Source organism: Anomaloglossus baeobatrachus, chromosome 1 (genome assembly GCF_048569485.1).
Source record: "Anomaloglossus baeobatrachus isolate aAnoBae1 chromosome 1, aAnoBae1.hap1, whole genome shotgun sequence".
NCBI lineage: Eukaryota > Metazoa > Chordata > Amphibia > Anura > Aromobatidae > Anomaloglossus > Anomaloglossus baeobatrachus.
Window position 1 is genome coordinate 844,380,456 of NC_134353.1, and position 24,353 is coordinate 844,404,808.

At 48.3% G+C, this 24,353-nt stretch overlaps 1 protein-coding gene across 1 annotated transcript in view; it reads right to left on the bottom strand.

The window, feature by feature from the left end:
• Positions 1-17,885, bottom strand: part of CCDC125 (coiled-coil domain containing 125) — a 53,983-nt gene extending 36,098 nt beyond the window's left edge. The window contains exons 1-2 of the mRNA XM_075342080.1: positions 17,804-17,885; positions 1,790-2,103 (exon numbers count right to left, since the gene is read on the bottom strand). Coding sequence (XP_075198195.1) covers positions 1,790-2,072 — 283 coding nt within the window. The 5' untranslated portion in view covers positions 2,073-2,103; positions 17,804-17,885. The remainder of the gene's footprint in view (positions 1-1,789; positions 2,104-17,803) is intronic.
• Between the last annotated feature and the right edge of the window lie 6,468 nt (positions 17,886-24,353).

Sequence of the window (24,353 nt, forward strand, 5' to 3'; positions counted from 1 at the left end):
CTTCAAGTTCCCTAAGGGTACTAATAAATACAGTAAAAATAAAAAAAAAAGTTTTAAAAAATGTAAAGAAAGAAACAAAAAACTCCAAAAAATTAAAATCACCCCCTTTTGGCTCATTAAAAACATACATAAAAAAGAAAGAAAAAAGAACCCAAAAACACATATTTGGCACCGCTGCATTTATAAAATTCCGATCGATCAAAATATAAAATAAATAAAAAAAAAAAAAAAATTGAGTGAAATTGTACTTTTCCACAATTTCAACACAATTTGATATTTTCCCGCTTTCCACTGCATCACATGATAAAATAATTCAAAAGTACAACTCGTCCTGCAAAAAATAAACCCTCATATGGCTATGTGGACGGAAAAATAAAAATATGTTATGGATCTTGGAAGAAAGGGAGGAAAAAAACGAAAAAGAAAAAACGAAAAACGGAAGAAGCAGACAAAATCTCCTCTATTCTGAGCAAAAATAAAAAGACAATTGGCCTGCTGGATCGGAACTGTTCTTTTGTAAGCAGGTCTCCGACTCAGTTATCCTAGAAATGAGGGGGCATAGCCCTTGATTTTGCAAAGCTGCACATCTTCCAATTCTTAGGGTGCGTGCCCTTGATCAGTGTTTGCAGCGTCTTGGATGTAGCATGTTTTCGCGGCTTCCAAAACGCTGCGTTGTACAGTACAAGCATAGTGGATGGAATTTCTAGAAATCCCGTGCCCACTGTGCTTGTTTTTTCCGCAGCAAGCAATGAACTGCGGTGCGGCTTCCCAACCCACAGCATGTAAATTGTTTGCTGCGGATTCGCAAGCGTCCTCCGTAGGGGAGAACACAAGCGACAGACTGCAGCCTGAACCCTGATCGGGGGCACAAGCAGCTGCAGTCTACTGCGTTCTCCTGTGGAGGAGACTCGCGGCCCCGCAGGCCAGGATCTGCTGCGTCCAGGACGCAATGAGTCCTGATCATGGGCACATACTCTTAGGGTTTGTGCACAAGGAGTTTTTTGAGAAGGTCTCCTAAAAAGAAGCCATAAAAGAAAAAATTAAAAAGAAATAATTTTGTATGACTCTTTCTATCAATTTTGATTTGTACAAACGCTTTGCCATTCATATGTTCAGTCTGTGTAGTGTTTTGTTTTTTTTGCTGCATGTTTTCAAAAGTGTCTGGTAGAAAAAAAAAAGAAAGTGTAGGTCACTTGTTTGAAGCATCTCCTGATAGAGAAAACTCCAAACTAAGCACTGTCCAATCAGAATGGTGCAAAAATGATTCAGAGAAAAAAAAACTGTGTTTAAACACTTGAAAACCTCTTCAAAATTGCTTCTGGAAATGAAAAACATCTCCAAATTCTGCATAAAGAAGGAGAGTTTCCAGAAGTGGCTTCCACTAGAATATTCATTACAAGTGTCCACAGACAATGGCCCAGATTCCTCAAGACAGCGTTGTTGAGGGGGCGTCCTGGAGTCTGACTCTCCTGAGTCACGAAGTGGTGCCCTCTTTTCATGAATCTGAAGTGTCTACCAAATGGCATGAACCTCCATGCACTACGCCAGAAATCTCACCCCAAGCAAGTACTGTAGTTACTTACTGTATCGCACCCCCGCCGCGCCCCCTTCCCACCCCAGCGCCACCTATTTTGTCACAGCTAAGAGAGACTTAAAAAGACCAAGAGTAGTACAATTTAGGAGCATCTCCGAGATGCAGGTAAAATTTGAAACTGTTCAAAACTTTGACACCAAAATTCTCATTTGAAACCTTTTTATGAATGGAGGTCCAACCATCGGCCAGTCTCACCTATGCTGTTCTGTCTGCATCGGCTGTAACTCTCTTTCGCTGGCCTCACAGTCTCCTTTTCTTCGGAAATGCTATTTTTTCCTACAAGATGTCTTGTGTTACAATCATCTTCTCCCTTCTTAATAAGGTGATAATGAGAATTTGATCCTTTTCTTAATTTGAATGATTTTGTCATAGTTTCATCAAGACTTTCATAGAGTCCACCTGGCTTTCTCCCAAAACCTTCTCCCAAGTCTCCTCCAGCCATAAAGTCTTCCTCTTCTTCTGAAAGGCAGTCAGTCATCGCCAGCGTGGGAAGTGATTGTCTCTCAGATCTGAAACACAGAAGCAATATATATAATTATATAATGTGTTCTAACCTATCTGCATATAAACAAATTCTCCAAAGATCCTCAAAGAACCCATACTTGCCTTGAGCGTCACATAAGGCGACATTCCCACAATGAGCTTACGGTGAATTTTTGATGTTGCAAAATTTCTGCACCTATTATGGAAATTAGTTTACCTGCATTTTTTCATTTCATTTTTATCGCGTTTTTGATGCTACTTTTTTTTCGTCTCTTTTGTGTTTCATGCTTTAACCCCTTCACCACCCAGCAATTTTCCATTTTTTGTTTTTTTTCCTCCCCTTCTCCCAAGAGCCATAACTTTTTTTTTTTTTACCATTATCATAGCTTGTTTTTTATTGCATGAGTTGAACTTTTCAATGAAACCATTAATTTTGTCATTTAGTTTACTTGAAAACGGAAAAAATTACAAGTGATGTGAAATTACAAAAAAGTGCCGTTCCACTATTTTTTTTTTATTTATTTAAATTTACCGTGTTCATTATATGATAAAACCAACCTGACAGTATGATTCTCTAAGTCAGTACGAGTTTGTAGAGACGAAACATGTATAGGTTTTATTTATTAAATTTAATTGGTGAAAAAAAAAAATCCAGAAATTTGTCAAAAAAACCAATGGCGCTTTTGTCACCATTTTCAGAGACCTGTAGCGCTCTCATTTTTCGGGATCTGGCGCTGTGTGATGGCTTATTTTTTGCGCCCTGACTGAAGTTTTTACAAATACCATTTTTGTGTACATGCAATGTTTTCACTGCATTTTAGTGCAATGTTGCGAAATTTAAAAAACCCGAAATGTTTGCGTTTTGAATTTTGTTACGCTTTTTACCAATCAGAGTAATTTCTTATACAGTTTGATAGATTTTGGTATTTCTGAAAGCAGAAATACCAAATGTGTGTATTTTTTTTTACTGTTAATTAGGCAAAAAGGGGTATGATTTGAACTGTTATGGATTGTTTTTTTTGGGTTTTTTTTTACTACTTATTTTTACTAGTCTCCTTAGGGGATTTGTGGTGTTCAGAGCGATGGTTCAGCACTGCTTTGTAAAGCAGAAATGTTGATCACCCATGAATGCGGACGCTCAGTCGAAATTCACAGGAACAATGTCATGATAGCTACAGGGGTCATCAGCTGACCCCCGGCTGTCATGACAACCCATCGGCATCCTTTAATCATGTCAGGAGGTGGCCGATGCAAGCAGAGAATGATCTGCTCCCCGTTGTCATGTGTTAAATCCCGCTGTCTGAGATATACCGTGGGATTTAAGTAGTTAACAGCGGCAGGAAGATATCTGATGAAATAAGCCGACATGCCAGGGAAGCACCTTTGAGGCCATTTGACCTATGGCTAGAGTTGAGCGGGAAGGCAATAATCCGGGGCCGGCGGGTCGTTAGCAGACTTAAAAATAAGTCCGATCCGCTCCGGAATCCGGTGCCCATATAAGTCAATGGGGACCGGAATCCGGAGGGTTAAAACGTTTATGGAGGGGCTAGGGGGCTGGGAACGAGCGCGGCATACTCACCGAGGCGCTGTCATGGCGACACACTCCTTCCGGGTCACGCTGTTACCTTCCGGAGCCGACAATTCAATATTCATGGTTTTCCCCACCCACCGGCGTGTGTTGGTTGCAGATAGACACGCCCCCATCCTGAGTGTCAGCGTGTCAGCTAACTGCAACCAATCACAGGCGCCAGGACGGCCGGTGGGCGGGGAAAGCAGTGCACTGTTGGTCACGGTGGTAAACACTCGGCAGCACAGTTATAGCGCTCGGCTGCAGCCCCGGCCGTCGCGCAGTATCTGTGCTGTTTATCCAGTGCCCGGAGTCACACGTGCGAGGCTGCCGGGAGCTGCCAGAGCCCCTCGCACCTGTGATTCCAGTGAAAGTAAAAAAAAACGACGTGCAGTCCCCCTAATCTTCACATCCAGCCAAGATAACGCCAGCCGGGGGCTGGTATATCCTCAGCCCGCAGCCGTCCGGTATGTCGCATCTGTTAGATGCGACATACCGGTGTGCGATACCGGCTCTTCCCGCTGGCGTGATGCGGTGCCAGTCGGGTTAATAGCAGGGGTTAGCAGGGGCACATAGCTGCTGCTAAACCCTAGGTTTGTGTGATGGCACAGGCGTCTATCAGATACCTGCATCACACAAACCTGTAAGTGACAGTAAATAAACACAGACACACAGAAAAATCCTTTATTTGAAATAAAATGCAAAACACTCCTCCTTCACCACTTTATTAACCCCCAAACACCCTGCAGTTCCGACGTAATCCACAGGAGAAGTCCCACGCCGCTTCAGCTCTGCTACATGTTAGAGCGAGCAGCCATAGAGCACGACCGCCCGCTCTGAGTGCAGCGTAGTACTGACCGCGATAAGCGATGACTGCACGGCAGACACTGTCACAGGCTGGGGGGGCGGGTCAGCCAGGAACCAATCACAGCTGAGAGGACGGCCGGTGGGTGGGGAAAACACGGAAAGCTGTGTGACAGCACAGGAAGTGAAAGCGCGACCCGGAAGCAAGTGTGCCGCCCGAATCGGGCCCGAGAATAGTGCTGAAACCGCGCGGATCCGGACATTTACAGCCCGGGCCCGCTCAGCCCTACCTATGGCGTACCACTACGTCATAGGTCGTGAAGGGGTTAAATAAAGCTGCTTTGTTTTGGCATTTCCTTGTATGTGGCTTTGGCAAAACTTTAATGACATTCTTAGGTGCGGATTACATAGTTTTTGATGCATTTCTGCTGTGGAATCGCACTAAAACCGCATGTGCATTTTTTTACCTGCAGATATTCCCATCTAATGCAAGTCTATGCACAGAAAACTCAGGGTACCCACAATATAAATTGACATGCAGCAGATTTGAAAAAACGAACCGCAGGTTGGCTTACGCAGCGTAAAAAAGAAGCCCAGTGGAGATGAGATTTTTATAAAATACCATTCACTTTGCTTGAACTTTAAGATGCTGCGTTTTGAAAGCAGCGAAAAAAACCACAGTGTCCTAAACTCACCGAAAACTAATTGTGCTAACCCTAAAGGATGGTTTGTAGGAAGTAAACTGTGAGGCGTCATTAAAGGGAACCTGTCAGGTCCCCTCTGCGCTCCAACCCAGCAGCATTTGTACCACCCCACGGGCTTGGCTGCGACCGCCGAGCCTCTCGGATCCGTGCTCGTACGGTGGGTGGTGGCTCGAGCTCCTCACGGACCCGGGGGTCACGTCGCTCTGCAAGGGGATTGTCGCTACACTCAGGGACTTCAGTGGGGAAAAGTTCCACGGCCGGGGCCGCGGTGGTTTGGTAGGGGTGTAAGTTTGTGACGCCACCCACGGGTTGTGGTGAATAGATGGACACCACCGCTGCCGTTAACTAGGCCTCCCGGGGACGGTGTTGCGCAGCTTGGTGTTGACCCTCCGTGGGTAGGGGAGTGATGGTCCTGGGGGCCCAAGGGAGGTGGTGAAGCGCGGAAGCGGGTGCGGGCGTATGCTGGCGCGGTGCGCGGCCCGAAGGCACAGGTGTACTCACTATGACACAATACACTGGAGTCTCTGGTAAACCAAATGGGATGATGAACAAGGCCCGCAGCCGGCTGCAGCTTCTCCCTGAACGGGTTGGTGGTTTCCGCCTTTCTCCTGCACCTTTTTATATGAATGTTTGACTCCCATGCCTAAGCAACGATAGTCCGCTCCCCGGCTTGCTGGTTGTCGGAAGAGCCCTGTTTGCCCTCAGACGCTGGCCCTCTCGGTCTCTATGCCTTGGCGGTGGCTTTACCCTGTATGGTTGGGCTGTTGTCTTCTAACGGGTCTTGTGTGGGATAGGTCCTAAAGTCCAGTCCTCAATCAGTTGATTTGACTCGGCCCTGTCGGTTCGGGGCTTTGTACTGGGTCTGAGAACCCCTCCTGGTGCTCTAGTTTCCAATCTGCTCCCCGGTTCAGTACCGGCGGGCCACCGCCCGACCCCCGGTCCCTACGGTTCCACCGGCTGTAATCCCAGCTCCTGCAGGCAGCCACCACCGTCTGCCTCCTTGCCAGAGGTGACTGGGCTCCGACCCAGCCAGAGGTGACTGGGCTCCGACCCAGCCACCTAAGTAGACTATTGGTAGGCCTGGTCACAGGTCTGCCCTTGAACTCAACCTCTCTCCTTCACGGTCAAGACTCATCTACTTGTGCACTAGAACTAGAACTTGTGTCTTTCCCGCCTCCAGGCCTGTGAACTCCTCGGTGGAGTATGTGTGACACCCTGGCAACACCAGGGAGTCACAGATGACTGTGCCCTCCACCAAGGATACAGGAATAGCCTCCTCCTTGGGATTTAACACCTTCCCTCACAGGGTTACATCGAGCCAACAAAACACTAGTTACCCCCCCAGGGAAGGAAAGGCACACCAGTGGGCAGGACCAGGCGGATGGAGAACGCCCACCTTGGGGTCTAGAAAACCCGGGGCTGGAAAAGAGTCAGAGAAGTGCTGGACAGGGAAAGGGACAGTTGTGTAGTGCTGAGTAGTCAGTGAAGTGTAGTCAGGGGTTGGAGCCTCTGGACTACAGCAGCACTTGCAAAGGGCTAGGTGGCAGACGGTGGTCAGTGTCTGACAGGAGACGGGAAGACGGCTGCCGGAGATCCTAGGTGGCCCAGGACAGGGTAGGAGCCCGCCGGTACAGACACCGGAGAACCGACCCGGAAACCATGCACAGAGGGGGTACTTGGACCCTGAAGCAGGACCGGAACAAACGGCCTCGTTAATTAACCAATTGAGGGCAGGATTATAGGTACTGTCCCAACCAAATTCGCAAAAGCAGACAACAGCCCACCGCGGGGGATAGGGCATCTGCCAGGGCCCGGTAGATCCCAAGGGCCAGCGTCAGCGGGCAAGGCTCCCAACAAAAGTACCGGGAGCGGACTCCCGTGCCATACCGGGAAGTCCACAAACACCAAAACAGTGCAGAGGAAAGTGACACAGACCATCACCCCGTGTGTGGGACCAGCACACCCCTCCAAAAGGCTCCCGGCATTCGGCTTTGGTTTACAAAAGGACTCTGAGTTTATTGACTCCACACATCAGTACAGCCTCATCCAGCACCACAACAACTATTGACTCCCCACATCAGTGCAACCTCATCCAGCACCAGGACAACCGAACTGTGAGTTTACTGTTCCCTGCAATACTACACAATACCTGGGCCCTGGGATTACACCTCTCCTACCCGTGGAGGGGATCCCACCTTGCTGCCCTGCTTCATCAACCCCGGGCACCCCCATATGTAGGCAGCAGCGGTGTCACCATCCATCACTGCAACCCACGGGTGGCGTCACAGACAATTTCTCTTGTAAATAACCCCTTTTCACTCGTGGGCGACGGACGGCTGCGCGAGCCCCGGATCCGGCTTCCACTCGAGCCACAGCCATCACCCGGATCAGAGTGCCTCGAGCGGCCCCCCGGTTGTGATCTGTCCCCCGCCCGCGACGTATGCCCAAATTCCCTCCCTAACCAGCCCAGTATAACGCAGTGCACTGATATGAATGTGTAAAAAACAACCTATAAATTTCGCTGTTGCCAAGCTAATTATGGCCTTGACTAGTCGCAGGAGCATAGTTTTCCCAGATTAGTCGGCCCTTTATCCATGTTATCATGCCCCTGTGGGTGTGATAACATGATTTCCACCTTCACGTCCCTGCCAGCTCCTAGAAAACGTACACATGGATGCAACTCATTTCGGCCTCGTCGGTACGCCTCAGAAGCCGGGTGTATGCTTCCCAGCTTCATTAAGTGCACTGTGCATGACCGGAAGTTCAGAAGATGGCTCTTGTACACGTGTTCTGCACTTCTAGTCATACACAAGACACCTAATGAAGCTGGGAAGCATCCAGCCTGCTTTTGGGTGTACTGACGAGGCCGAAATGAGCCGCATCCATGCGCGAATTTCCATTACCCAGTGGTGATGCCAGCTCTTGGAAATCAAAGGGGCGTGATAACACGGAAAGAGGGCCAACTAGTCTGGAAAAACAATGCCCCTGTGACTAGTCAAGGCCCTAATTAGCATAGGAACAGCAAGGTTTATAAGTTATTTTTCTACACATTCATATTAGTGAATAGTGCTATACAGGGCTGGTTAGGGAGGGAATTTGGACATACAGGTCTGAATGCTGCTGGGTTGGAGGCAGTGGGGACCTGACAGATTCCCTTTAATCAATACTGTACACAATCAGCTGCTGCAAAGCCCTGAGTTTTAGAGCACATTCATATACTGGGAGAACACTGCGAGGATGTCTGCAGCGTATTACAGGAGCAGCAAATATAGAAATATTTATGTGGGGAAAAAATCTGAGCAGAAATTGACCTGAAGAAATTTTAAATTATCGGCCTGTGAATTTATGCTGAAGAGAATACAATGTACGCCCTCTGCAATATGCACGTGGATTAAGCTGCAGATTTGAGACATTCTTGTTATGGATTTGTATTGGATCAATGGAAACATTTATAAGTCACATCATGGGAACATACCCAAAGGCAAGATAACTTCCGGACAAAGGTTTACAAACTACTCTGATAGGTGACTACCAAGCCCTGCTGAATTTACTCCTCTGAGGATAGGTTCATTCATTGTAATTTAAGTTTGAAAAAACCATGGAAAAAAAAAATCCCACCCTTAGGCTGCGTGCCCACGATCAGTGTTTGCAGCATTTTGGACGCAACAAGCTTCAACTACGTCCAAAACGCTGCGGTGTACAGTACAAGCACAGTGGATGGGATTTCTAGAAATCCTGTGCACACTGTGCTTGTTTTTTTCGCAGCAAACACGGACCTGCGGTGCGTCGTTCCAGACTGCAACATGTCAATTGTTTGCTGCGGATTCGCATGAGTCCTCCGAAGGGAAAACACAAGCGGAGGAGACTCGCAGCCCCGCAGGTCAGGACGCGCTGTGTCCAGGACGCAGTGAGTCCTGATCGTGGGCACATACCCTAAGGCCTCCATCATATGTGCATACAAAACACGTATGTGAAAAAAGAGAATTTTGTTACTTACCGTAAATTCTTTTTCTTATAGTTCCGTATTGGGAGACCCATACCATGGGTGTTTAGCTTCTGCCTCCGGAGGACACACAAAGTACTACACTTAAAAGTGTAGCTCCTCCCTCTGAGCTTATACACCCCCTGGTAGCCAGTCCTAGCCAGTTTAGTGCAAAAGCTGAAGGAGAATAGCCACCCACAAGTAGAACCGAGTAAGAACCGGAACAACCGGAGACTCTGTCCACGACAACAGCCGGTGATAACACACGGAACAAGAAAATTGCCAACAGGCAACAGGGAGGCAGCTGGGTCTCCCAATACGGAACTATAAGAAAAAGAATTTACGGTAAGTAACAAAATTCTCTTTTTCTTTATCGTTCCTTTGGGAGACCCAGACCATGGGACGTTCCAAAGCTGTCCCTGGGTGGGAATAAACAGAAAAAACTAAGAAGTAGGCGGAGCCTAACTTCACAAGTGGGCGACAGCCGCCTGAAGGATGCGTCTGCCCAAGCTCGCATCTACGGAAGCATGAGCATGCACTTGGTAGTGCTTCAAAAAGGTATGCAGGCTAGTCCAAGTGGCAGCCTGACAGACTTGTTGTGCCGTAGCCTGGTGCCTAAAAGCCCAAGAGGCACCGACAGCTCTGGTCGAGTGAGCTTTGATCCCCGGCGGGGGAGGCACCTGAGTACTCTGGTAGGCGTCCGAAATGGTCGATCTAATCCAACGGGCCAAGGTCGGCTTAGAAGCAGAGAGACCCTTGTGCCGCCCTGTGGTTAGCACAAAAAGAGAGGTGCACCGCCTAAGCGCAGCGGTGCGAGCCACATAAATCTGGAGAGCACGCACCAGATCTAGAGTATGCAGCGCTTTCTCAAAGTGATGAACAGGGGCCGGACAGAAGGAAGGCAAGGAAATATCCTGGTTAAGGTGGAAGGGAGAGACCACCTTAGGAAGAAAGTCCGGGGTCGGACGGAGAACTACCTTGTCTTGGTGAAAAACCAAAAAAGGTGACTCCGAGGAGAGCGCAGCCAAATTAGAGACTCTCCTGAGAGAAGTTATGGCAACCAGAAAGGCCACCTTTTGAGAAAGACGATACAAAGAAACCTCCCTAAGGGGCTCAAAGGGGGGTTTCTGCAATACCGTGAGGACCAAGTTAAGGTCCCAGGGATCCAAGGACCGCCGATAAGGCGGAATGATGTGAGACGCACCTTGCATGAAGGTGCGGATCTGAGCCAGCCGGGCGAGACGCCGCTGGAACAGCACTGATAGAGCTGAGACTTGTCCCTTGAGAGAGTTGATGGACAGTCCTAGCTGCAGACCGGACTGTAAAAAAGACAGAAGGGTCGGCAATGAGAATGGCCAAGGAGAATGGCCGGAAGAGCGACACTAGGACAGGAAAATTTTCCAAGTCCTGTGATAGATCTTGACGGAGGAAGACTTACGGGCCCGAGTCATAGTGGAGATGGCTTCAGGAGGAATACCAGAAGCCGTCAAAATCCAGGACTCAAGAGCCACGCCGTCAATTTGAGTGCCGCAGAATTCGGGCGGAAAAACGGACCTTGCGAGAGCAGGTCTAGACGGTCCGGAAGATGCCACGGCATCTCCACGGACAGTTGGAGCAGGTCCGGATACCAAGCTCGCCTGGGCCAGTCCGGTGCAATGAGGATGACTCGACAGCCCTCCATTCTGATCTTGCGCAGGACTCTGGGCAAGAGAGCTAGAGGGGGAAACACGTAGGACAGACGAAACTGGGACCAGTCTTGAACCTTGTTGTTGTAATGGGATGCCATTAGGTCCACGTCCGGAGTGCCCCACTTGCGGCAGATTGACTGAAACACTGCCGGGTGCAGGGACCACTCGCCACCGTCCACGGATTGACGGCTGAGATAATCTGCCTCCCAGTTTTCTACGCCAGGGATGTGGACTGCGGATATGGTGGACTTTGAGTCCTCCACCAATTGAAGAATGCGTTGGACCTCCAACATTGCCAGGCGGCTGCGTGTCCCGCCTTGGTGATTGATGTAGGCAACCGCTGTCGCGTTGTCTGACTGGACTCGAATGTGCCTGCCCGCCAACAGGTGGTGAAAGGCTAGGAGAGCTAGAAGCACAGCTCTGGTTTCCAGCAAATTGATTGAAAGGGCTGACTCGGACAGGGTCCAAGTGCCCTGAGCTCTGTGGTGGAGATGTACCGCTCCCCAGCCGGATAGGCTGGCATCCGTGGTGAGAATCACCCGGGACGGAGCCAGGAAGGAGCGCCCTTGGGACAGGGAGAGGGGTCGAAGCCACCACTAGAGAGAGCTCCTGGTCCGTGGCGACAGAGCCACTAACCTCTGTAAGGAGGAAGGCCGCTTGTCCCAACAGCGGAGAATGTCCAGCTGCAGAGGACGCAGATGGAACTGGGCAAAGGGAACCGCCTCCATGGAAGCCACCATTTGACCCAGCACCTGCATCAGGCGCCTGAGGGAATAACGGCGGGGCCTCAGGAAGGAGCGCACCGCTAGCCGGAGACACTGCTGTTTGATTAAGGGCAACTTCACAAGTGCCGGCAAAGTCTCGAACTGCATCCCTAGGTACGTGAGACTCTGAGTCGGAGTCAGAGTGGATTTGGGAAGATTGACAATCCACCCGAATTGGGCTAGGGTGGCGAGAGTGAGCGAAACACTCCGCTGACAGTCTGCGCTGGATGTACCCTTGACCAGAAGGTCGTCCAGATAAGGAAGCACTGCTAACCCCTGGAGGTGCAGGACCGCAATCACTGCCGCCATGACCTTGGTGAATACCCGAGGGGCCGTGGCTAACCCGAAGGGGAGAGCCACGAATTGGAAATGATCCTCTCCTATCGCAAAACGTAACCAACGCTGATGTGACACTGCGATTGGCACATGTAGATAGGCATCTCTGATGTCGATGGACGCCAGGAACTCCCCTTGGGTCATAGAGGCAATGACTGATCGCAGAGACTCCATGCGAAAATGCCGCACCCGGACATGCTTGTTGAGAAGCTTGAGATCCAGGATGGGCCGGAAGGTACCGTCCTTTTTGGAACTAGGAAGAGATTTAAGTAAAAACCTCTGAACCGTTCCTGAGCGGGAACTGGGACAATCATGCTGTTTGCCTGCAAGGACGCCACGGCCTGCGAGAAGGCGGCGGCCTTGGAGCAGGGGGGAGCTGAGAGAAAAAATCTGTTTGGAGGGCTGGAAGAGAATTCTATCCTGTAGCCGTGAGATATGATGTCTCTCACCCACTGATCGGAGACTTGCTTTAACCAAGCGTCGCCAAAGTGGGAGAGCCTGCCACCGACTAAGGACGTGGCTGGAGCGGGCCGAGAGTCATGAGGAACCTGCCTTAGTGGTAGAACCTCCTGCGGTCTTCTGCAGATGCGCTTTTGGGCACCAGTTGGATTTCTGATCCTTGGCTGAGTTAGCGGACGAGGCGGAATGCTTAGAGGATGACCAGTTGGAGGAACGAAAGGAACGAAACCTCGATTGATTCCTACCCTGGGCGGGTTTCCTGGTCTTGGTTTGTGGCATGGAAGTACTCTTCCCGCCAGTAGCTTCTTTAATGATTTCATCCAGCTGTTCACCAAACAGCCGTGAACCAGCAAAAGGGAGCCCAGCAAGAAACTTCTTGGAAGAAGCATCTGCCTTCCACTCTCGAAGCCACAAAATCCTGCGGATAACAAGAGAATTAGCTGAAGCCACCGCAGTGCGGTGAGCAGCCTCTAGCATGGCAGACATGGCATAAGATGAAAAGGCTGAAGCCTGAGCAGTTAAGGTAACCATCTCAGGCATAGATTCCTTGGTGAGGGAATGCATCTCCTCTAGAGAAGCAGAGATGGCTTTGAGAGCCCACACTGCTGCAAAAGTCGGGGAAAACGCGGCCCCCGCAGCTTCATACACAGATTTGGCCAGAAGGTCAATCTGACGGTCAGTGGAATCCTTAAGTGAGGTGCCGTCAGCCACCGACACAACGGTCCGGGCTGATAGCCTAGACACCGGAGGGTCTACCTTTGGGGAGTGAGACCACTCCTTGACCACCTCAGGTGGAAATGGAAACCGGTCATCAGAACCACGCTTTGGAAAGCGTTTGTCAGGGCAGGCCCTGGGTTTGGTCACAGCGGTCTGAAAACTGGAGTGGTTAAAGAACACACTCTTCACTCTCTTAGGCGAGGTAAACTGATGTTTTTCTGCCAAAGAGAGTTGCTCCTCTGACACTGGCGGATTGAGATCCAGCACAGAATTAATAGAAGCAATCAAATCACTAAGATCTGAGTCACCCTCAGAGAAATCGATGGGATACATAGCCTCCGAGCCCCCAGTGAGGGCATCCTCCTCATCTTGAGAGTCAGCTCTTGAGACAGAGCCGTGGGATGGGGAGGGGGAGGAAACCCTGCGCCTTCTCTTAGAAGGACGGGGTCTGGGATCAGATGATGAATCCTCCGTGAGCTCTGATGGACAGAGGTCAGAGGATAGGAGTCCTCTGTCAAGAGTATTAGAGGCACCCTGTGAGGGGGGCTGATGCATATTCATCAAATTCCTGGACAAAAGTCCCATGGACTCAGCAAATGACTGGATATGGACCTAGAAAAGGACTCTACCCAGGCCGGGGGTTCAATCACAGGTGCAGCAGCAGCCTGAGAGACCACTGGGGGTGAGACTCCAGGCTGTGGCACCGCCAAGTTAGAGCAACCATCACAGTGTGGATAAATGCTCGGCTCAGGCAGCAGGAGCTTACATGCAGTGCATGCAGAATAAAGCTTTGGAGCCTTGCTCCTTGTGTGAGACATGCTGCTGGAGTGGGGGCTTTGCAGAGAATGAACCCCAGGGAAAATATACAGAGGTCCACAACCGGAGACCGGCTGTGGCTTACCAGACCGCTGAGCGCGGTGTTGTGTGCCCTCTAGATCCCGAAGCCCGGTCCCCCAGAGCGCAGCACCTCAGCAGAGATGCAGAATGCAGGATGTCCCAGAGCAGAGTGAACTCTGCCTGAAAAATGGCCGCCGGGGCGAATAGAGGGGGCGGGACTAGGGGCGTTCCTATAAAAGAGCGGGAACTGGAGGGCTATAGAGACCTGCCGGAAAGGAGGGACGCCCCAGCAATGGGGGGTGTCCCTCCCCTGTGTAGAACGGCCGCCGGGAGGAGCCGAACCTGTCCCTCTGCATGAGTGACATGCGAGGGCAGGAAAACGAAACTAGGCCTCCGGCGAAGCCGGGGCCTAAATTTAAGCGGCGAGGCCAACAAGCAGGCACCATCGGCGCTGTTCTCGGGCAAAAGCTGGAGAACCCGCCGGAAAAGTTAAAAACAAATCACATACAGCATACTCTCCCCTTACAATAAAGAACCGGGACCCCCAACATAAACGTCTCAGGTACTTAGCTGCTGAGACGCAGGGCCATGTCCCTGGGGATGAGTGCTCCGGTCCAACAGAATCCTCAAGGGGCTGTGGATGGAGACCGGACTCCTGCCAGGCATGGAGACTGTGCTGGCTCCCACTTCAAGCCAGAGCCCAGAAGGGATGGTGAAGGAGCGCGGCATGTAAGGCTTTAGCCTTGTAAATCAACCTTAACAACACCGCCGACACAGTGGGGTGAGAAGGGACATGCCGGGAGTCCAGACATGGACCCGCTTTTCTTCAAACTCTTTCCAAAAGTCAAACAATCAGATGAGAATCCATGTGTGGATGTATGACCTCCTGAACACAAAGCGATAAACTGTCTAGGACTGGCTACCAGGGGGTGCATAAGCTCAGAGGGAGGAGCTACACTTTTAGGTGTAGTACTTTGTGTGTCCTCCGGAGGCAGAAGCTAAACACCCATGGTCTGGGTCTCCCAAAGGAACGATAAAGAAAAAACAGTACCGGTGTCATCAGTGTTTTGTTTTTTGCTTAAATTAGAAATCCTGCTATGGGTCCCCTTGATTTCTATGTACGCCCCTCGTCTGGGCCTCTCATCAGTCTGATGTCACAAACTGATGTCAGAACTGGAAGAAGTGGTTAGCATTAGGACCCTACTTATCTCTTCCCGCAGAAGCAGTCTGCCACAAATCCCTTTTTAAGGCCAGAGTCACACTTGTGACAGACTCTTGCAAGTCTTGCATCACATCACCCGACATGCCATGCAGCTCTCCAGACAGGAGCATCTCAGCTGCATAGAAATACATGCAGCTGACCCCCCCACCCCACCCCCCCGGCAGGAGAGTGTGTGGCCATGTCGGGTGATGCGATGTGAGACTCTCGCGAGTCTCTCGGAAGTGTGACTCCAGCCTTTTAGGAGGGTTATTGCTTAAGCGACCTACTGACTGGTAATGTACAGCTATGTGCACACACACGTCTGCTGCAACTACTGAAGTGTTGGCGGTATAAAATAAGAGCTTTTTTTTGCCTACTTTTGATGCGTTTTTTCTCCATTCATTGGAACAAGCGAAAAACACTTAAAAAAGGCTACATGAATTGATATGCTAAAAATTAGAAACTGCATCAAATCTGCAAGGGAAAAATAAGCAGCGTGTGCATGAGACTTCAGGAATCTAATTCACTGCTGGGACTACAAAATGCTTCTATTTTTGTGAGAAAACAAAAACACAAAAGAAAATCACAACAAAAACTCAGCAAATACTTAATGTGTGCACGAATCCTAAAAAATGGTTCTTCAGCAGTTGGAGTGTGTTATACAGCACTGTACCTCAGTGGGTGCTAACGCTTCACTATATTCAAAGATGATCGAGAATACACCCTCACTCACCAAAAAGATGCTCTATAGCCGTTAAGGTATTATAAGGAATAATACACCCACTGTTATAATGTCAATTATAAAAATATTAGGTCATTGAGGATTTTGGTGACCCCCTATACTAAAGGGTACTTTACGCGCTGCGACATCGCTAACGATTTCATTAGCGATGTGAAGTTCTAGATCACAGGTGCGATCTTTCAAGATCGCACATGCGTAAAATGACCTATGTGCGATCTCAAAAGATCGCACTTGCTATCTAGAATTTCACATCGCTAATGAGATCGCTAGCGATGTCGCAGTGTGTAAAGTACCCTTTACTCTGCAGTCCTGTCTTATTCCTATATTACTGGCCCTGTATTTGATAGTTCAAAACTGCAAACAGGACAGCAGACGATGCCCCCTCGTCCAGTCACTTCCATCACATACAGGACAGCCGGGCCCCCCCCCCCATGCGGTCACTTCCATTACACACAGGACAGCCGGTGCCCCCCGTGCGGTCACTTCCATTACACACAGGACAGCCGGTGCCCCCCCATGCGGTCACTTCCATTACATACAGGACAGCCGGGGCCCCCCCATGCGGTCACTTCCATTACATATAGGACAGCCGGGGCCCCCCCCCATGCGGTCACTTCCATTACATATAGGACAGCCGGGGCCCCCCCCCATGCGGTCACTTCCATTACATATAGGACAGCCGGGGCCCCCCCCCATGCGGTCACTTCCATTACATACAGGACAGCCGATGCCCCCCCGTGCGGTCACTTCCATTACACACAAGACAGCCGATGCCCCCCCGTGCGGTCACTTCCATTACACACAAGACAGCCGGTGCCCCCCCCATGCGGTCACTTCCATTACACACAAGACAGCAGGTGTCCCCCCCATGCGGTCACTTCCATTACACACAGGACAGCAGGTGTCCCCCCCATGCGGTCACTTCCATTACACACAGGACAGCAGGTGTCCCCCCCATGCGGTCACTTCCATTACACACAGGACAGCAGGTGTCCCCCCCATGCGGTCACTTCCATTACACACAGGACAGCAGGTGTCCCCCCCATGCGGTCACTTCCATTACACACAGGACAGCAGGTGTCCCCCCCATGCGGTCACTTCCATTACACACAGGACAGCAGGTGTCCCCCCCATGCGGTCACTTCCATTACACACAGGACAGCAGGTGTCCCCCCCATGCGGTCACTTCCATTACACACAGGACAGCAGGTGTCCCCCCCATGCGGTCACTTCCATTACACACAGGACAGCCGGTGCCCCCCCATGCGGTCACTTCCATTACACACAGGACAGCCGGTGCCCCCCCATGCGGTCACTTCCATTACACACAGGACAGCCGGTGCCCCCCCATGCGGTCACTTCCATTACACACGACAGCCGGTGCCCCCCCATGCGGTCACTTCCATTACACACGACAGCCGGTGCCCCCCCATGCGGTCACTTCCATTACACACGACAGCCGGTGCCCCCCATGCGATCTCTTCCAATACACACATGACATCCGGTGGCCCCCGCCTGGTCACTTCCATTACATACAGGTCAGCCGATGCCCCCCGTCCGGTCACTTCCATTACATACAGGTCAGCCGATGCCCCCCGTCCGGTCACTTCCATTACATACAGGTCAGCCGATGCCCCTCTTACAAGCTCCTGCTCATTGTGTACTCAGGAAACTACACAACCACTCCCTTCCCTCCCTGATACACAGCAGATACAGCTGGACGGTGCAATATGTGCAAACACTGGTTTCTAATAAGAGGGATCACCCAGCTCTGATCCCCCAGACTCAGAGCCCTGCACTCCCCCATTATGCTGTAGTGGCCAGTGCACCCTGCAACTGCTCTCTCTATAAACACCCTGATGACAGAGCAGTCAGGGACATCCTCAGCTTATTGTCAAGTTATAGCCTTGTATAGAGGGTCTCACCAGCCGTGCAGCAGGGGCTCCCTCCTGTCAGTCACTTCCTCCCCGCAGATGTTACACTACACACAAGTCTGTGATTTCCTCCTCTACAGACGTGGCCTCCCCTCCCCCTACCGGTCACATGATGTGAAGACAGGGACCCGCCTATCTCACCTGAGTACACCTGTCCTCCGCACACACGTGTATATATATACATCATATATACCTCTGTTAGCCTTATGCCTGATGTATGTAAAGCGCTGCAGAATATGTTAGCGGTATATAAAAATAAAGATTTATTTATGTTTATTTTTTTTAGCCTGTGTGCTCACAATGAGTTTTTAGTGACTTTTTAACAATGCAGTTTCCCAGTGTCAGAAATGTAGTGTCTTACAGTTCCAATAAAGTGCATGGGATTTATAGAACTATAATGCCACCGCGCTTTTTTGCTACACATCGTAATCTGCCCTCGGTTTGTGTTTCAAATCTTCAAGAAGTTAATTCTTGCGGGTACTCTGAGTTTTCTGTGCAGCTTTGCCCCATAGACTTGTATTAGATGCTGAAAATCTGCTGGAAAAAAAATGCATGTGTTTCTGAGGCAGTAACCCATCAAAAATACTTGTGATCCACACATGACTGTATCAATAAAGTTTTGTGAAGGTTAAATACCGGAATCAAAAACAAAGCAGCTTTATTTAAAACATGACCTACCAACAAGAGACAAAAAAGGCAGCGTCAAAAACGCAAGTGACCCAATTTACTTAATACATGCAGAAATCGTGAACATCAAAAGCTCATCATAGGAATGTAGCCTTATAATAGTGTATAAGGCTATGTGCCCACGGGGACAGTGTCCTGCGGATATATCCGCAGGTGCTCCCAGGAAACAGCACCACAACTTTTGTCTATGACATATATACATAAGACATATATACTGCAGTGTTGTATATAACTAGTGTATATGTTGTTTAAGGCCTGCGACACACATCTGTGCCGCCGGAACGTGTTTGCCATTTTTTGCACGTACCAGCGGCACGGAGACACGTACTTACCACACGCAACACGCAGGGTAAATGCGTGTCTCTCGGCACGTGCGTGATTTTCACGTGTGTCGGAGGCCTAAGGCTCAGTGGTTAGCACTGCAGTTTTGCAGCACTGGAGTCAGATTCCACCAAGCACAACATCTGTTTGTGTGAGTTTCCTCCAGGTTCTCTGGTTTCCTCCCACAGTCCACAGACATAACAATACGGAATATGTCGATTGTGAGTCCCAATGGGGACAGTGATGATAATGTCTATAATATGCTGTGGAATTAATGGCGCTATGTAAGGAAATTGAATAATTAACTAGTGAATATCGTATATAACGCAATGTGATATATGACTAGTGTGTATGTTGTATATATTGCAGTGTGATATATAACTAGTGTGTATGTTGTATATATTGAAGTGTGATACTGTATATAACTAGTGTATATGTTCTATATATTGCAGTATGCTATATAACTAGTGTGTATGTTGTGTATTTTGCAGTGTGTTATATAGTCTATATGTTGTACACTGTGTGCAGAATTATTAGGCAAGTTGTATTTTAGAGGATTTTTTTCATTATTGATCAACAACTATGTTCTCAATCAACCCAAAAGACTCATAAATGTCAAAACTTAATATTTTTGGAAGTTGGAGTGGTTTTTTTTTTAGATTTGGCTATCTTAGGAGGATATCTGTTTGTGCAGGAAACTATTACTGTGCAGAATTATTAGGCAACTTAATAAAAACCAAATATATTCCCATCTCACTTGTTTATTTTCACCAGGTAAACCAATATAACTCACAACATTTAGAAATAAACATTTGACATGCAAAAACAAAACCCAAAAAGTTAGTGACCAATATAGCCACCTTTCTTTATGATGACACTCAACAGCCTACCTTCCATAGATTCTGTCAGTTGCTTGATCTGTTTACGATCAACATTGCGTGCAGCAGCCACCACAGCCTCCTAGACATTGTTCCGAGAGGTGTACAGTTTTACCTCCCTGTAGATCCGCACATTTTATGAGGGACCACAGGTTCTCTATGGGGTTCAGATCAGGTGAACAAGGGGGCCAGGTCATTATTTTTTCATCTTTTAGACCTTTACTGGCCAGCCACGCTGTGGAGTAGTTGGATGCATGTGATGGAGCATTGTCCTGCATGAAAATCATGTTTTTCTTGAACGATACCGACTTCTTCCTGTGCCACTGCTTGAAGAAGTTGTCTTCCAGAAACTGGCAGTAGGTCTGGGAGTTGAGCTTCACTCTATCCTCAACCCAAAAAGGTCCCACAAGTTTATTTTTGATGATACCAGCCCATACCAGTACCCCACCTCCACCTTGCTGGTTTCTGAGTCGGAGTGGAGCTCTCTGCCCTTTACTAATCCAGCCTCTGGCCCATCCATCTGGCCCATCAAGAGTCACTCATTTCTTCAGTCCATTAAACCTTTGAAAAATCAGTCATAGGGCTCTTGTCCACTTGCGATTTTCCTGTGCGAGTGCAATCCGATAAAAAAATCGGATCGCACCAGCGTTAAGCTATGAGGCCGTGTCCTCTTGCTAAATTTTTAAAGGCACGACTCGTGCTCTCGGTGAAATCGCAGCCTGCTGCGTTTTGCACCGAGTCTCAGCTCTCGCACCCCCATGCAAGCCTATGGGAGCAAGAAAAAAACGCAATACAGATGGCTTATGCATGTCATACGTATCCTTGGTGAGAAAAATCTACAGACTCGCATAGCAATTGCAGGGCACTCGCACAGCACTCGCATGACACTCGCATGTCATACGGATGCTAGGTGAGTATAAAAACGCAGACCATACGCATGACACTCGTCCACGTTTTCAGGACGAGTATCGCTGTGATTATTTAATCGCAAGTGGACAAGAGCCCTTAAGATATTTCTTGGACGTTTTACCTTATGTTTCTTGTTCAAAGGTGGTCATTTTTCAGCCTTCCTTACCTTGGCCATGTCCCTGAGTATGGCACACCTTGTACTTTTTGATACTCCAGTAATGTTGCAGCTCTGAAATATGGCCAAACTGGTGGCAAATGGCATCTTGGCAGCTTCACGCTTGATTTTCCTCAATTCATGGGCAGTTATTTTTTCATTCCAACTTAGCATGAGAAAAAATACTGATTGACGCTACTCCATAGCATAACATTGGAGCTAATGCTAATGCTATCCGATAAAACAGTTTTGTGGTCTTCTGAAGAGACGAACCTCATTGAACAGAGGTCAGATTGAGTAATTGTCAGAGGTTTCATCTGAATCACGTCATTCGGAGATTTAGATGGAAACCTTGAAGTGCGGAGTGTAGAGTACAGGATAAATGTGGTCCAAAATGTTCCCAATAAAAGCTTCATGTCAATCCACTAAAAAAAAAAACAAAAACAAGTTGCCACTCAGGTCCATAATCTCTCAATACATGGAAATTTTCCAGCTTACAGGTAACACAAAAGCTCTTGAAAAGTGAAATGGCTCCTTGCCTTCCTCTCAAAGAAATCCAGCGAAATCCGCTCTCACAAATCCAAATGTCCCCCCTCCCTTTTGAGCCCGACAGTGTACCTAAATTACAGCTAGTGTCCACATGTTTGTAGGTACTGTAGAAAAAAGAGCCAGCATAATTTGCAGGATCTATGTCTCCAGAAGCACGAGCTGGGCACAATGTACTGGGCACTACAATGTACGGGCACTACAATGGCAGAAATGCAATTTTTACTCAGCAACTTACAATGCGTGTTTGTTTCTGGAGAAACCCATGGAATTTTCCACTACATCTATAGATAAATTCCCAGAGGGGTGTAATTTCAAAAGTGTGGTCAGTTAGGCTGAAGTTACAGTAGCGTATGGCATCCGATGCGATATGCTAATGACCCCTGCTGTGAGCATGAGCCGAGTGTCATGCGACCGTGACCGGATCTTGCGATCGGGTCACAGCTGCGAAGCTGAGGGCAGGCGCTGCGGAGGAGAGGGAGGGGTTAATCTCCTTATCTCCTCCATTGTCAGCCTGTGCTGTGCGTATATCGCACTGCACTGGGATAACATCAGAGTGCAGTCCGATGTTACTCTCGCACCCATTCACTTGAATGGGTGAGAGTGATACAGCTCTAGCAGAAAATCGCAGCATGCTGCGATATTTTCCTCAGTCCGTTTGTCTAACATGGGGCCGAGTGCAATGTGAGATTTTGTCGCATTGCACTCGTCCGATTTATACGCTCGTGTGAGCGCACCCTTAAGGGGGATTCTGCTCTGCAAGTCCTCAAGCTATTATGTGAAAATTTGTTCTCCAGGAGTCAAATATCGCGCCTTCCCTGCAGAGTCTCACCTTCTGGTCAAGTAGTACCATACAACCACATATTAGGTATTGCCACATTCAGCATAAATTGTATGACCAATTTTGGTACCATACTTTCCCATGTGAAAATATAAAATCTGGGGCTAAAACTATTTTTTTGTAGTAAAAATGTAATTTTTTTTTCTTTACCACTCAATGGTGTCAATATACTCATTGCACCCCTGGTTGAATTAATTGATAAAGTAACAAAAATGTCTGAACACATTCTCGCTCTCGCATTATTCTGGCATTTGGCAAAATTAAATAATTTTGGTTCTTAATTGACGTAAAATGGGAAAGGTTTATTCTGATTTCATGTCAGATAGGGAGAAAAACCTGCATATGTGTCTTTATAGATGGTGTATGTAAACTTGAGGATGGGGGTTGGGGGGGTGAAATATTTCTACTTTCTACCACCAGAGCATTTTCCCCATCAGAAAAGAATGGTGGTAGCACATAAGCATTGTGTTGAAGTTGGCTATTTTTAACAATCCTGTAGGGAATGAATGGAGAGGCAACACATTTTTGTGATCACGACTCTGACTAGACATTTCAGTCCCATTCTCAAGATTAGGGGATGGTGGAGGTTGGAAATATAGGGGATTCCCCTTCAAAAAATGTGTACATGACGTCTTTTAGATGCTGGCAACCCTACAGGGTTTTCCAAGAAGACCTTTCAGTACACTTCAACAGTTTTTTGTCCTGTAGTATCTTCTTTGTGTCCGTTTGATCATATCCAGAGCACTTTTTTAGTTATTGACAGCTGGCATTGTTTTTCGCGTTTTTTTCAATCATGTTGTTTTTTGTTTTCACTGCATTTTTCCAATCTTTAATTTTTTTTCTCCATTCAACAATGAACCACTAAGGCTTTCAGACACAGAAATGCTGCGAAACTGATCAAAAAGAAGTCCAATCATCTTTTCAGTTTTCCCATTAAGAAGTACTGAGTGATTTCAGAGAGGAAAACGCCTGAAGAATGATATGCTCACTTCTTTTTGCCCTATGGAGTCATTAGAAACTTGAAGCCATTAAAATAAAAGACGATAAGCCTGAAGATATGAACAGCAAGGATCCTTCTTTTGGTCATTTTCAGAGAGCTCTTTCAGATAGGTTTCAAAGCATATCCACCTGAAATAAATGTTGTGTGCACATAACGTTAGATGTCAGCATGTGGTTGCACTGCTGGTATCCAGAAAGGCCAGGCTGATAACTAAATGTACAGATTCATTCTCTTTCCACTATTCTGCAGACCAACCCCAGCAGAAGTTTCTCCATGGTACAATAATATGGATAAAAGAAATCCAGGTTTAATGCTGCACTAGAAACCACATGAATCCAGGAGTATGTGATGAAATCCTTTTTCTTTATTTCTGCAGGTCTACGCGTTTCAAAGACATATCCGTCTTCTTCATCAGGACAAAAGAACAGTATATCAATATAAAGATACTAGAAGGTGGCCCGATTCTACGCATCGGGTATTCTAGAATTTACGTATTGTGTAGTTAATGTTAGATTTTTGTTACATATATATATATATATATATATATATATATATATATGTAACAAAAATCTATATATATATATATATATATATATATATATGTATATGTATGAGATGTTGTGTGTAGTTACCAAGTGTTTGTGTAGGGGCTGTACATGTTCTGGGTGTTGTCTGGGTGTGGCGGGGGGTGAGTGCGGTGTTGTTTGTGTGTTGTGTGTCGTTATTTGTGGAGCGCTGTGTGTCTGTATCGTTGTGTATGTGTGTTGCGCGGTTTGTGTGTGGGGGGTGTGTTTTGGGGGGAGGTATGTTTTGTGCAGTGTGTGTGTTGTGCGGTATGTGCTTATATTTGTGTGTGCCGCGGTGTTTGTGTGTTGGGTGTTGTGTGTGTGCGGCGTTGTGTGTGTGGGTGTCTGTGTAGGGCAGTGTTTGTGGTTCCCAGTGTGTGTGTGGTGTGTTGTGCAGTGCGTGTGTGGCAGTGTGTGTGTGTGTGTGTGTGTGTGTGTTTTGGGGGGAGGTGTGCACCCCCCATCGTGCTCCATCCCCCATGCTGCGCACCCCCCATCGTGCTCCATCCCCACTCCCCATCGTGCTCCATCCCCCATGCTGTGCATTCCCCATCGTGCTCCATCCCCCATGCTCATGCTGCGCATTGCCCATCGTGCTCCATCCCCCATGCTGCGCACTCCCAAACGTGCTCCATCCCC